Here is a 13,956-nt window from a genome sequence, read left to right on the forward strand (position 1 = left end):
GTCAAAGTGCAGTGCAAGAGCGTAGTGGTGAATCAGTTACAGTACATAAGTGTTTTATTAGCCTGTATTGATAATTAATGATTAATTACAGTGTTGTTGTCTAAATAAAACAATACAAGTAGATCAAACCTGACACTTGCTAGCTTTAAGGACACAGATAATCCTCCTAGATGCATGTTTGTGTGTTGTCTGTGTTCTTTCCCCTACCGTACCTCCGCCCTCTGATGCCATGACAGCTTAAATCAGGAGCCCCCAAATGTCAGCTATGATGGTAAACACAGATGTTATATTGCACGTGTTTCTGCTGCAGGGCACAACATTGGCTCCTCTCCTGAAACAACCTGCTTCTCCAGCCCGCCTCTCAAAACAGACTCTATATACTGACTAAATATTAACCAGGAGGTCTCAAAGTTGTGAATACAGTGATTTATTGATTCCAGGTTAAATGACTGCCATTTATTTGATATCGCTAAAGCAACTCTTAGATCATCCATTAACTTTCTTTGATGTTTCTTCATAAAGGGAAATCTTCTGAGATTCCTTTCTGTTTGAATTGCTCTAACTGTTTAACATCCACCACCGCTAAAACAGAAAACTCCCTGTAGTTGTTAAAATGAAAATTAAACAGTTTCCTTTTTAATCAGTTTTTTGATTTGGGGTAACTTTACTGGCACCATCTTATTTTTTTGTTAAAGCATATCTATCTTTGTATTAAATGTGCTATACACATTTCAAGTTATTATTATTAACACAGTTTAGTGGTTTTAATGAGAAGTTAACCTGCCAACCAGTGACGTCACTCTAATAAAGCATTCTAATGATTTACTTTACACATCATTTTCCATTCCCCGCCCGCGGACCTGAGCAGCCAATGGCCTTTCAGGATCTATTTAAGACGCGGACAGTCCAAGGTGGTTCAGATTTCAGCGCTCCGAGCGCAACAGGACGTACTTCATTATTCTGAGCAGGAATACACACACACACACACACACACACACACACACACACACACACACACACACACACACACACACACACACACACACACACACACACACACACACACACTCTTCCGCAGCGACATCCGACTGATTGATTTCATTGTTCGAGACTTTTACTCTGAGAGGAAACAGCTGGGAAAGGAAATGAAAGCGTGGAGAGTTCGATTTCTGTACTTTCTGGTGTTGAATGCAGCTGTGCAGTATGTGACGTCTCTGGAAGAAGAGCGCTCCGATTCTATTTTTGGTGAGTTTAAACTTCATGCACATCCACTCTCACTCACATCGACACAAGCGGGGGTACAAACTGCAGGTTAAATCGAGTTTGGTGCAGATAGTCGCGATGGAAAGCAAATCGTAGACAATGTATGATATTTATCGGCAATTTACGCGCAGTAGCAGTGTCGTTTGGTCTCTGAGAATGACATTAACGGTCTTCATTAGATAGTATGCATCACGTGTCTATGACTAAACTCTTGTTAGTGCTTTTTGGCGAATATCCAACATCTACTCAAAGCGCTTAGCTGTCTTTAATTAGAGACATGGTAATGCTTTTCACTTTTAGAGAGCACAAGAGGAATAAAAGTGGTGGAAACTCTCAACAAACTAAACATGAATTAAGTTTTCTAAATGCAGTTATGAAAAGCATTTCCATTTGCAATATGGCTTCAATGCTTTCCCAAATGTAAGCCTTATACATGTCTGTGTCCCTGCAACCCCCCACTCTGGACGGCAGCCCCCAGTTGAGTCGAGTCAGCTGACCGTCCTGTGCAGATTATAGTCGGTGAGGAGACAGGAACAAAGCTGGAGAAACTCTGCCAGGTTTCTATGGAGCTCAGTCTGGCCAAGTGAACCCCTGTGACCCCCAGGGACTGATCTGGCCTAAGGTGGAGGCTCATTTACCGAGGGGCCCGAGGGGCTTATTGGAGCCAGTCACTCAGTTAGCTAGTCAGGCGTGTCAGACCTCCAAGCCAGCGATTAGATTTACACATCTGAAAAAACACCGGCGTGACACAGGAATCTCTGCTTTTCTTTGTTCTTTAAGTTAATTTATCCTCTCTTCCAGGTAACTTCCTCGACCCTCTGAAGGACCTGTTTTCCCAAAATGACGACAGCAATCAAACCGTGACTAAATTCTCCCTCCGAAAACCAAGCGTCCCCGATGATGACCTGTGCTACATCGTTCCTGGAAACCCTGAGTCCCTGGCAGCGTGCAGCTTCAACAGCACCTCCAAAACCTTCCTGGTGATCCACGGATGGACGGTGAGGCCATATGCTTCGGCCTGCTGAGACATGTCCACGTCTTTAAAACAACCAAAGACTTTGTTCACACAACTCTCCTTTGGTTTAGAAAGAACACACCTCTTATTTGAAGTGTTTCATTACTGCAACAAGTTTCAGTGGACTCCAGTCCTGCCAAATTAACACAACTGAACTTATTGACACGCTGCAACGAGTTGAAGTTTATACCAAAGAACGAGGTTTGGACTCAGGTCAATGTTGTCTGGACTTGAGTCAACTTGAGTCTGTTCTGATGACTTTCAACTTGACTTCTCAGAAAATGAATGGAAAAACGTTGAAGTTTAAGATTTGGTACTAGACCTGAGACATGAGGAAGGCTTTTTGTAACGTACCGATACCGTTATGAAATATAAGAGACCATGAAAATCAATGCATTAACTTGAGATTGAAATACTGTTTCCCACAATCCCGAATACAAAAACAAATATATATAAACATGTGTATGCAAATATGTATATACCTATATATATACACAATCAAAAGACACATTTATACATATGCACACATTAAGACCTAAATAAAAGCACAACAATCAATATATACACAGATTCTCCCTGAACTTCCTTTTAATACATACCAGACTTATTAGTAGTGATGACATTTTGGAGTTGTGTAAGTCTAATGTTTTGACCGTCTTTGTCTCCAGTTGAGTGGGATGTTTGAGAGCTGGGTGGAGAAGCTGGTGACGGCGCTGTACGACAGGGAGAGGACGGCTAACGTCATCGTGGTGGACTGGCTCGGCTCGGCTCAGAATCACTATGTGGTCGCAGCGCAGAACACCAAGGCGGTCGGACACGAGATCGCTCGCTTCATCGACTGGATCGAGGTCAGTGGGATTAAAGAAATGTGCAAGTTTAACCAAAATATATCACACCCATCACTTTTCATTTAGAGAAGGAGACAGTTTTCCACTTCCTCTTTATCAAAATGCAAACGAGACAGACATTTTCGTAGCATTTCAATCATTATAGCTGTTATTCTTTCCAACAAACCAAAACACTTAGTAACTGCTTTAGTGACAACTCATAGACCCTGTCTTAATATTCCGTAATCGTAAAATACAGTATACTATTATGATAAAATAGCAGGCCTTCTAATCTAGCTAGAAAACACAGTAGCGTCCCACATTTGACACTTTCTTAGAGGATGTGACGCTTTAAAGAAACTAGTATGGTAATCTGATGCCAAGGCTGTTTCTATAAGTAAAACATTTTGTGTGTTTCCGTATCTGTACGCTATGACTACAACTAAATGGGTTGTTCTATGGCCCATGCTACACCGTACCACATCGTTTCATGACAATTGGGCCAGTCGTTTTTTGGTTATTTTGAAGAACAGACCAATCAAACTGCAAATGTAACCTAAATGCTGGACGTATAAAAACTTGTGCAGTAATACCAGTTTTGATTTTGTTATCATGTTGTTTTTAGCTTGATAAGTCAAAGAGAGTATTTGTCCCGCTGATTTCTTAAATAATGTCTTCGTTAACTTTTTTATAGGAAACCACCAACATGCCTCTGGAGAACATCCACCTGATTGGCTACAGCCTCGGAGCTCATGTTGCAGGATTTGCAGGAAGCCACGCAACCAATAAAGTCGGAAGAATAACCGGTAAAACAACAGATTAATTGATAAAGCATCTCACAGTTTAATATAGTTGCAGCTCAGTTAAAGGTCCCCTATTATACTGTTTTTACATCAATATATTATAGGTGTCAGATATATACAAACGTGTCTCTGAAGTGTTTGGCTCCAAACACCAAACAGATCATTGCAGCATTACCCATAATCCCCTCTGTTTCAGCCCTGTTTCAAAAGTGCTGATTCTCTGTCTGTTACTTTAGATGAAAATAAGGAGCCCCTCCCCACGCCCCTCTGAGAGATATTTGGTTAAAAAGAACACAATGGTGCTCTAGGAGGAGATTCAGGTGATAAGGTGGGGGCGGGGGGTTACCTTGGTTGCTGATTGGCTAATGGTTACACAAGCCAAAACATCGTTATGACATCATAAAGTGGCCAAAATCTGATCAGCTCATTTTCAGACAGGTTTTTATAGAAATGGATCAGGACAAAAAGAGAGAGAAACTTTGTTCCTGAAACGTTCAGAGTCTCTTTACACAGAGGGGACACATGTTGATGTAGAAAAGACATGAAGAAGAGGGGACACATGTTGATGTAGAAAAGACATGAAGAAGAGGGGACACATGTTGATGTAGAAGAGACATGACAAAGTGGATTTTGCATAATAGGTGACCTTTAAGTGTGACTGTCTGTGTCTGCAGGTCTGGATCCAGCTGGTCCTGACTTCGAGGGGGAGCACGCTCACAGACGTCTGTCCCCGGACGACGCTCACTTCGTGGACGTCCTGCACACCTTCACACGCGGCTCTCTGGGTCTCAGCATCGGGATCCAGCAGCCCGTCGGACACGTCGACATTTACCCCAACAGAGGCAGCTTCCAGCCGGGATGCAACCTCAGAGGGGCCCTGGAGAAGATCGCCAACCTGGGGTTATTTGGTGAGAACGACTGGCAATTCATCCTTTAAATAAAAGCAATAACTTTACTGTAAATGTTGAGAATTATAAACTCCCTGATATCTAAATAAGCATTTAAATAGAACTACATACTACAGTGAACTACATAGTAATTGTGATATCAGCAGAAACCATTCTTAATATTAACAAATTAAATTATTAAATGACAATACAGTATTTAACACATTCAATACAGTCACGTGACAAGTTACAATGCACATTTTTGTGATTATTAGTACGTACACACATAGTCCAGAAGCTTTTATAACCCTGCTAGTCATTAGTCTTAGCAGTGGTTCAAATAAAACCATCAACTTTACTGCAAATGTTGAGAATTATGAACTCTCTGATGTTTAAATAAGCACTTTTAAAGGACTACATACTACACTAAACTACATAGTAATTGTGATATCAGCAGAAAGCATTCCCAATATTAGGATATTAAATGATAATATCTTATTTAACAGGATTGAACACATTCAATACAGCCACGTAACAAGTAACAATGCACATTTTTGTGATTATTAGTACGTACACACATAGTCCAGCAGCTTTTATAACACTTCTTGCTGCTAGTCGTTAGTCTTATGGAAATTCCTTGTGCACATTTACAACCTTTAAATAAACAGAGGGCTTCAAACACAGCGGACGAAAAGGTCAAGTACACCATAAAGTCTTGAGGAAATTGAAAGGGTTACATAAACCGTGTCCGGTAAAGGAATGGGAAAGTAAGAAATTGACTTAATTGCCGGAAGAGAACTGTCTGCTCCAGAGCTTCTCTTGATAACTGGACTTAAACTCCCTCTGTACATTTTACATTTATATTCCATTTCATAATGAATAATCAATTTCTTGCACAATTAATGTATATATAATATCCGGCATTATATTTTGTTACTGTAAATTTGTATTTCCACATGTATCTATCTATCTATCTATCTATCTATCTATCTATCTATCTCTCTCTCTCTCTCTCTCTCTCTCTCTCTCTCTCTCTACTATCTATCTATCTGTCTGTCTGTCTGTCTGTCTGTCTGTCTATCTATCTATCTATCTATCTATCTATCTATCTATCTATCTATCTATCTATCTATCTATCTGTCTGTCTGTCTGTCTGTCTGTCTGTCTGTCTGTCTGTCTATCTATCTATGTATCTATCTATCTATCTATCTATCTATCTGTCTGTCTGTCTGTCTGTCTGTCTGTCTGTCTGTCTGTCTGTCTGTCTGTCTGTCTATCTATCTATCTATCTATCTATCTATCTATCTATCTATCTATCTATCTATCTATCTATCTATCTATCTATCTATCTATCTATCTATCTATCTATCTATCTATCTAGCTATCTATCTATCTATCTATCTATCTATCTATCTATCTATCTATCTATCTATCTATCTATCTATCTATCTATCTATCTATCTATCTATCTATCTAATTATGTTTGTTTCCCTCTTCCCTCCCCAGCGATCACAGATGCAGTGAAGTGTGAACACGAGCGCTCGGTGCACCTCTTCATCGACTCTCTTCTGAACGAGCAGGACGCAGCGAAGGCCTACAGATGTGGAAGCACGGACATGTTCGACCGCGGCATGTGTCTCAGCTGCAGAAAGAGCCGCTGCACCGCCGTGGGCTACGACATCAGCCTGGTCCGCAGAGCACGCAGCGTTCAGATGTACACCAAGACACGCGCCTCCATGCCTTTCAGAGGTCAGTGCACTCTATCAATAGTGGGGTCTGTTGGCTCTGAGGGTAGTTTAGTTGGTGGGAAGTTACACAATTATTTCCTACAAGGTCACAAGGTCTAATGGCTGGTTCTAAATGGTAAATGGACTGCATTTATAAAGAGCTTTTATAGTCTTTGAAAGCACATTTACAACTCAAGTCAGCCTTTTTTTATACATTAGCATCGTCAACATGACTGTAAATACTGAGAATAATGGACACTTTGATGTTTAAGAGGCACTTGAAACACTTCCTGACACATATTTCTTCCTGAAAAGGCAGAGTGGTTTGATCCCAACACCCTAATTCCTAAAAAGAATGTTGTTACGATGATCAAGAAGTTGTTCAAAGTCAGCTTTAAAGCCAAAAGTCGGCTGACATGAAGCTCATTATTGTTAAATCTGGATCTAAATGTGAGCAGCATGCATGATTATGATTTGCAAACTGCTCTCGTTCTCCGCAGTTTACCACTATCAGGTGAAGATCCACTTCTCCAGTAAGGTGAATCGTTCTGAGATGGAGCCGTCGCTCACCGTCTCGCTGTTCGGGACGAGAGGAGAGGCGGAAAACCTGGAGCTGAAACTGTGAGTGAAAACCTGTGATGTGCACAATGACACTCTCACATGAACTCTAAATTGATATAGGAAGAACGTGTCGAACCTGAATGACTTTTTGCATTCAATGACATGAGTTTTCTCTAAGGCACTCAGATATAGCACATGCATGTTTGACCAACTCTAGCAGCCTTGTGTTTGCTCTTGAAAAGTAACGTGTAGCCTCTGAAGATTAGATGTAGTCATTGTGCAGAGAACAGGTACTAGCCAATGAAATGCAGTTATCATCCAACCAGAAGTGCATATGCTAATAAACCATCTAAATGACAGAAAGTGCAGTTAGTACTACAGCATAAGAGATGCTATCACTGACATTAAACAGATGTTAAAATGTAAGTACATTTAATATGTATATAGAGAGGATAAGTGGAGTTAGAGAATCAAAAGTGCAACAGGAAGTCGGCTCATGAGACATTTTAAATTGTTCATATTTGTTTATGCCCTATCTGGATATTCGTAAAGTTTTGTTATTTGCCATTGAATTCATAACCACTCAGACGTTAAACAAGCTTACCTGGCACATACTGGACACTAAAAAGACATGGTTTTTTGTTCATTTTTACACGTCACAATTAAAAAAACCTTCATAAAAGAGAATTACAGAACAGTGACTTGCATCTTCCAAGTTGTTTTGGAACAGTAGTCAAAGGAAACAGCATGCAGTAGAAACTATAACAAGTCATATAACCGCCGACTTGGCAACATTTGCTCGTGTTACTTGTGGTTACATAATAGTTTATACTGCAGCGTTTACGAGGCTAAGCTAAATAAAATGTTTTTGGGAGTAGAACAATAACTTTCCTTTCATTTTTTTATCTGGCAGGAAGGAGAAATTAGAGACAAATACGACACATTCGTTCCTGCTGGTGACGGAGAAAGATATCGGGGATCTGCTGATGTTGAAGTTTAAATGGGAGGAGACGAACGGCTGGTCGGCCTCCAACATGCTGAACATGGTTTCCTCCTGGTGGTCCGGAGACTCCGGCAGCGACAACATGGATGTCCACAAGATCCGCATCCGGGCCGGAGAGACACAGCAAAAGTAAGATGTGTTACCGTTTACTTTTTTATTTTAATAACCTGTTTTCGCTTTTATCTGATTCCATGTTAAAATGGAGTTTCAAGTTATTTCTACTGTGATGTGTTCTTTTTTTATGTTTGTTCCTTTCGGGACCCCACGTGGTCTGTGTTTTATTTTTATGTTGACCTCACATTTCTGCCTTAGTTGTTATTGTATTCATTAGGGATGTCCCGATCACCTTTTTTTGCTCCCGATCCGATTCCGATCATTTGATTTTGACAACCCGCGATACCGATTTTTCCCGATCCGATCTTTATGCAATGTATTAAGAGAAAAAAAAGGTAACAGATAACGGCTGGTCATCCAACGCGATGAATTCAGCTATCTTGGCTGTTATTTTTTTGGCCTTTTCACTGTTCTGGGGCAGCTTTCTCTTTCCTTTTAAAAGTCTCTGAAAGTGTCGGTTGTTTCAGTGCCGTTACCTGAGTGGCCGCTGTGTACTCGTCGTGTTGTTGTTGGTGTTTGTATTAGATTGGTCATGTTGAACGTAGCTCTGTTCTTTCCACCACGCGGAACCTCCGCCTTGCAAACATTGCATCTGGCTGTTACACTGCCTTCGCTTTCAATTTTATAATACTTCCAAACTCCTGACATTTTCTCTGTCCCGACTCCCGAGGCACCAGCTGAACGTAGCCTCTTGTTAGCTTACTGCTACTATTAGACACTGCGCCCACTCTGTTGCCAGATTTGAGAGAAATAAGCAACCAGGTCTATGAAAACAAGCCCAAAAGAAGCAACACATACATGATGTTGTGTAATTTTAAACCAAAACTAAGGCCTCAGGATGACTTTAAGACGTGAACATGGTCATTTTTGTTTTGTAACATTAAATTAAAAAAAACATTAAAAAAAAATCAAAAAAAAAATCCCGATCCCCGATTTTTTTCTCCCGATTCCGATCTTTTGAAAATCACGTGATCGGCTCCGATCCCCGATCACGTGATCGGATCGGGACATCTCTAGTATTCATGTTTCTGTGGTCTTAATTTTAACGTTTGTTCTTTCTTGTGAAGCACTTTGGGAATTCTGTGAAAGGTGCTATACGAAATAAACGTATTATTATTATTTCTACATGCACATATCTGTATATCTCTGTGAAGCAGTTTCATTGACCTCTTTTTTATCGTTATGACAATGGAAAAAGCCAAACAAATCCTAAAAAGGTTCCCACTTTATCATTCAAACTTGGTATTTGTATTTCCTTATGCGTATATATTTATGTACTGTGAAGCGCTTTGACTCAAAACCTGTTAGATTTAAAAACATTTTATGAATTATATATTTTCTTTAAACTGTATCGGGTAAAATACTATTTTTGTATATTATTTCATATTGTAAGTTGTACAAAATTCCAAATTTCAACACCTATCTTACCATTAATAAAGTGGATTATTTCCGTGGATGAAGCGCTCATACACACTGTATTTTTCAGGTTGGTGTTCTGTGTAAAAGACCCTGGAGCTCCGAAATTAACACAAGAGGTCACGTTTGTTAAATGTAAGGATGCATGGAGAACGAACCCGAAGAGAGCTCCAAAAAGGTAAATAACACTGCAGTTTCCTCAATTAATATAACATTTTCATTCATGCTTTTAAATAACAATACTCTTGTCTTTGTCCGTAGAATAACTCTGGAGAAACACTGACGTCACCGCAGAATCCACAGAACAAGCACTTATAATAATTTATACACATATAACTTATTTTTATTCTCAAATGGTTCAAAGCTCGTTTGTTATTTAAAAACCCTATGTGTGTGAATACTGTAAAAATATTTTGTATAGAGCTATTTTTATGACACATAACTGTAACTTACTTTATAAAAAGTAAACGCCTTTGTCTTTGGTTCAAAGAGATTCTCGTATACGGAGAGATGTGAAGGATTTACTGTAATATTTCTGGAGGTACTGATGTGTAAAATACCATGAGTTAAATATCACGATTATAATCTCCTCTCTGCAGACTCTTCTCCAACAGATGGGAAAATATCCATTAAGCTGCATTCACATGAGTCACGATTCGCTCTTAGGTTTACCTAACAGTCAAAACAGCTAGTGAAGTTTAGTTTCTATCGTTAACTCTCTTGCTATCTTGTACCGCTACACAGAGATGGCAAAAGTACACACATCCTTTACTCAAGTAGAAGTACAGATACTCGTGTTTAAAAATACTCTGGTAAAAGTAGAAGTACTGACTAAACTTCTTTGCTCAAGTAAAAGTAAAGAGGGCTTTGAAATGTACTTCAGTAAAAAGTACCCATAACTAGCAGCTGTTTTAAAGAGTACCTGACCTCCCTTTATATTAATAGAACAATAATGTCATTGTTAGCTAATGAATGTTTCCATGCTGAACAACGGCAACATGACAACGTTTTCATTGGTCCCTCTTCTTTAGAGAAGACCAGGAAATGATGGATACACGGATCGTGTTCAAATCAATAGGCACGCAATGACTCTAAATAATAATGATCACGCCACCAAACATTCAAACTAAAGGAACCAGCCTGTTTGGAAAATGTAAGAAGTAGAAAGTACAGGTATTTGGGTTCAACATGTAAGAAGTAGAAAGTACAGGTATTTGGGTTCAACATGTAAGAAGTAGAAAGTACAGGTATTTGTGTTCAACATGTAAGAAGTAGAAAGTACAGGTATTTGTGTTCAACATGTAAGAAGTCAAAGTAAAAAGTCATCAGAAAAATAAGTAGTGGAGTAAAGTACTGATACCAGAAAAATGTACTTAAGTACAGTAACGAAGTATTTGTACTCCACTGCGTCCCCCCTCTGCCGCTACATATTATCTGATTGGTTGCACATTGAGAAGTCAGTGTTAAACGAGGTCAAAGTTGAAATAGTTCTTTTGGTATGACACATTCAGTGCTGCTCTCTCTATAGAAACACATTTCTCCGTGCATCATGTGAATGCAGCTTTAGGATACATTTCTCAAGGTGTTTTATGCGAGTTGATGTACCTTCATGTATTCTGTGACTCACAGAGCGTTCACCACTGGCTCACAGCGCTGGATGTGACTGTAACAGTGTGCCTTACTGTAAACTGTCTCAAGATGTTGTCTTAACTTAGTTACTGATTTTCACCTCAGTGTGCTTTATTTTTGTTATTCTATGACCTTTTACTGATTTATCTCAACATTCAAAAGTTGTTTTAAACACTTTTGTCACAGCTTCACCTCTGCAAGACGTTACTTCGAAGATGTTACCTCAAAATAAGCACCTGACCTTTTGTTATACTAAAGTTGTTTTGGGTATGAGATGCTCAGTGGGAGTTAGAAAGCACATTTAATATCAATAGTGTTATTTTGTTGTATTTCGTTTGACTGCAGTTTCTTCTGTGCATGTGAGTTTTTACAATCTTCACTAAAGCTCTTTTCATTTGAACGTTTCATTTGAACGTCTACCCATAGACCACCCACAAATCCCCATGACCATGAGAGTCCTATAGAGTCCTTAAGAGTCCTTGTTAGTCCGTTAGAGTCCTTAAGTGTCCTTATGAGTCCGTTAGAGTCCTTCAGAGTCCGTCTTTAGAACTTTATATAACCGTATCTCTGAGTCAAACATTTCTTTAGCGGGAAATGTTTGATTTTTAGTTGGGGGGGGTGTTACAACCCTGGGTCGTTATGTCATTTGTGTGCAGATATGTTTCCCTCCTCCTGTGTCTGTGAGTGTGTGTGTGTGTGTGTGTGTGTGTGTGAGTGTGTGTGTGTGTGTGTGAGTGAGCAAGCAGAGTGCCCGTTAGCTGATTAGCTACCTTCAACATGCTGATTGGTCCACCTGAAGAAGAGGGGAGCATTGAAGCTGCAGCCATGCAGTCCCTCTGCTCTCTCTCTGACTTGACTTCTCCCACTCCCAACTCTGCGCGTGTTAATATATCTGACCTGTTGTGCTGTGTGAGTAGTTCTACCGTATACCGGTCCTTTTTGTATATTTTTGAAATCTTAGAAAGTTAAACTAAATGAACCTGTCTTCTAAGACACGCTTTGATTTGTTTAGGAGTGAGAAACCCTCTTTTTGTTTGAACCTTTTTCTCCTGTTTACTGGTAAGAGTAGGTAAGAAGTCTGTATTTGATTTGATTTGTTTTGTTAGGCAAGTTTAAGGAAACTCTGTAAAGACGTTGTTTGTTATGTTGGGGTTGTCTCACCTCTTTTTGAGTTATTAAATCTCAAAAAGCTGATTTCCTGTGTCGTTTACCATTTCTTGGGAGTGGGAAGAGTTGGGAGAGGGCAATTTGATGCTGCGCCTAGGTTCCCCTAGATCTGGGCGTAACACCTGTTAGTGAGCGATATCTAAAGCTTGGCTCTTTGAGATCGGTACTGTTATCATTGTGACTTTATCCATACAAATATGAAAATGTTTTTCTTTTGCACTGAAAACAGAGGAAGATTATTGTACAGTTATGTAAATACCATAATACAGATAGATGTTTATAGTATGAAACACTGATAGTTGTATATTTGTATCACTGGATAAATCTCATGTAAAATGTGCATTTCTAAAATGTTTGTGCATAATTGTAAATATACACTGTACTATATAAACTCTTTAATAAACCAAAACTGCAATCTAAGAGGTCACTGACTGTTATTTATATCAACTGAAAATGATAATAAACCTTTTTTTTGTAATCCTCTTCCTACTCTTTATCACTCACCATCTCAAGGTTATTTTATTCATTTTCCTATTTATTACCAAACAGTGTTTTCCAATTTGTTTTAAACAATTTAAAGGTCCCATGTCATGGCCATTTCTACTGATCATAATTCCATTGTTGAGGTCTACTAGAATAGATTTAGATTGTGCAATGTTCCAAACTCACATTGGTTTCTCATACAGCATCTCTGTATAGTATGTGTATTCACTCTCTGTCCTACACGCCTTGTTGGAGCTCCTGCCCCCCCCCCCCCTCCCTGTGAGCCCACTGTGCTCTGATTGGTCAGCTCGCCCACTCTGTTCTGATGAGTCCACCACCGTTACAGCGGAACATCAGTGATTATGTGTTACAATGGCGTTAGCAACCAGAAAATGACACCAGTAATGACAAACAGATGAGACTGCTGCGTGGGGTCTGGGTGCCGTGTTGGCGGGACGTTGCGCGGCTCGCTGCTGCAAGGAGCAGACAGTGTGAGCTGGGTTCATTTCCTGCTTGCTGCGTGGGGTCTGCGAGACAGCGAGACATCACGAATGGACGCGGGAAGGAGGGGGTGCTGAGGGGGCTGCAGCACCCCCATCTGCGAGGCTCCACTAGCACCCGCACCCCCAAACGAGGTGCACCTACAGTGTAAGCACGCCACAGTTTCGCCTCTGCGAGGCTCCACAATTGAAATCTTAACTTAGTGAAAGTACACGAGTACCATCAGTTAAATGTACCTGATGTATTTAGAGGTTTTAACTATTTAGTTAGTTTTCGAGTAGGAAATGTGAAAAAAAGTTCTGAAACAAATTTTCCAAGCTGTGGTCAAGACCCTAGTCCAAGTCAAGTTCAAAACCAGGTCCTATTGATCCAGATCGAGACTGATTCCAAGTCCTGTTCAAGACCATAACACGCAACAGTGTCTTTCCAAGGTAAATACAATAATTAAGGAGTTAAAGGGGTCCTATTATGCTAGTTTTCAGGCTCATATTTGTATGTAGTGTCTCTACTGTGACATGTCTCCATGCTTTAATGTTCAAAAAGCTCTTTATTTTTCTCGT

At 39.8% G+C, this 13,956-nt stretch overlaps 2 protein-coding genes across 2 annotated transcripts in view; one reads left to right on the forward strand and one right to left on the reverse strand.

Moving 5' to 3' along the window:
• LOC117496148 (NLR family CARD domain-containing protein 3-like) overlaps window positions 1-13,956 on the reverse strand; it is a gene marked incomplete at its 3' end in the record, with an annotated part of 682,747 nt that overhangs the window by 377,384 nt on the left and 291,407 nt on the right. The window lies entirely within an intron of this gene.
• LOC117495645 (lipoprotein lipase) lies at window positions 947-10,526 on the forward strand. Its single transcript, XM_034147055.1, has 10 exons — window positions 947-1,245; window positions 2,065-2,261; window positions 2,947-3,126; window positions 3,800-3,911; window positions 4,583-4,816; window positions 6,302-6,544; window positions 7,023-7,143; window positions 7,997-8,215; window positions 9,687-9,794; window positions 9,878-10,526. The coding sequence occupies exons 1-10, from the start codon at window positions 1,146-1,148 to the stop codon at window positions 9,897-9,899; spliced, it is 1,536 nt and encodes a 511-aa protein (XP_034002946.1). The 5' UTR covers window positions 947-1,145; the 3' UTR covers window positions 9,900-10,526.

Source organism: Trematomus bernacchii, unplaced genomic scaffold (assembly GCF_902827165.1).
Source record: "Trematomus bernacchii unplaced genomic scaffold, fTreBer1.1, whole genome shotgun sequence".
Lineage (NCBI taxonomy): Eukaryota > Metazoa > Chordata > Actinopteri > Perciformes > Nototheniidae > Trematomus > Trematomus bernacchii.

What these genes read in the sequence shown, in the direction of transcription:
- LOC117495645 (XM_034147055.1), top strand. Translation starts at nt 1,146, where the DNA reads ATGAAAGCGTGGAGAGTTCGATTTCTGTACTTTCTGGTGTTGAATGCA. An exon ending in TAAAGTCGGAAGAATAACCG is followed by an intron (nt 3,912 to 4,582) that starts GTAAAACAACAG and finishes CTGTGTCTGCAG; the next exon opens with GTCTGGATCCAGCTGGTCCT. An exon ending in CGCCTCCATGCCTTTCAGAG is followed by an intron (nt 6,545 to 7,022) that starts GTCAGTGCACTC and finishes CGTTCTCCGCAG; the next exon opens with TTTACCACTATCAGGTGAAG.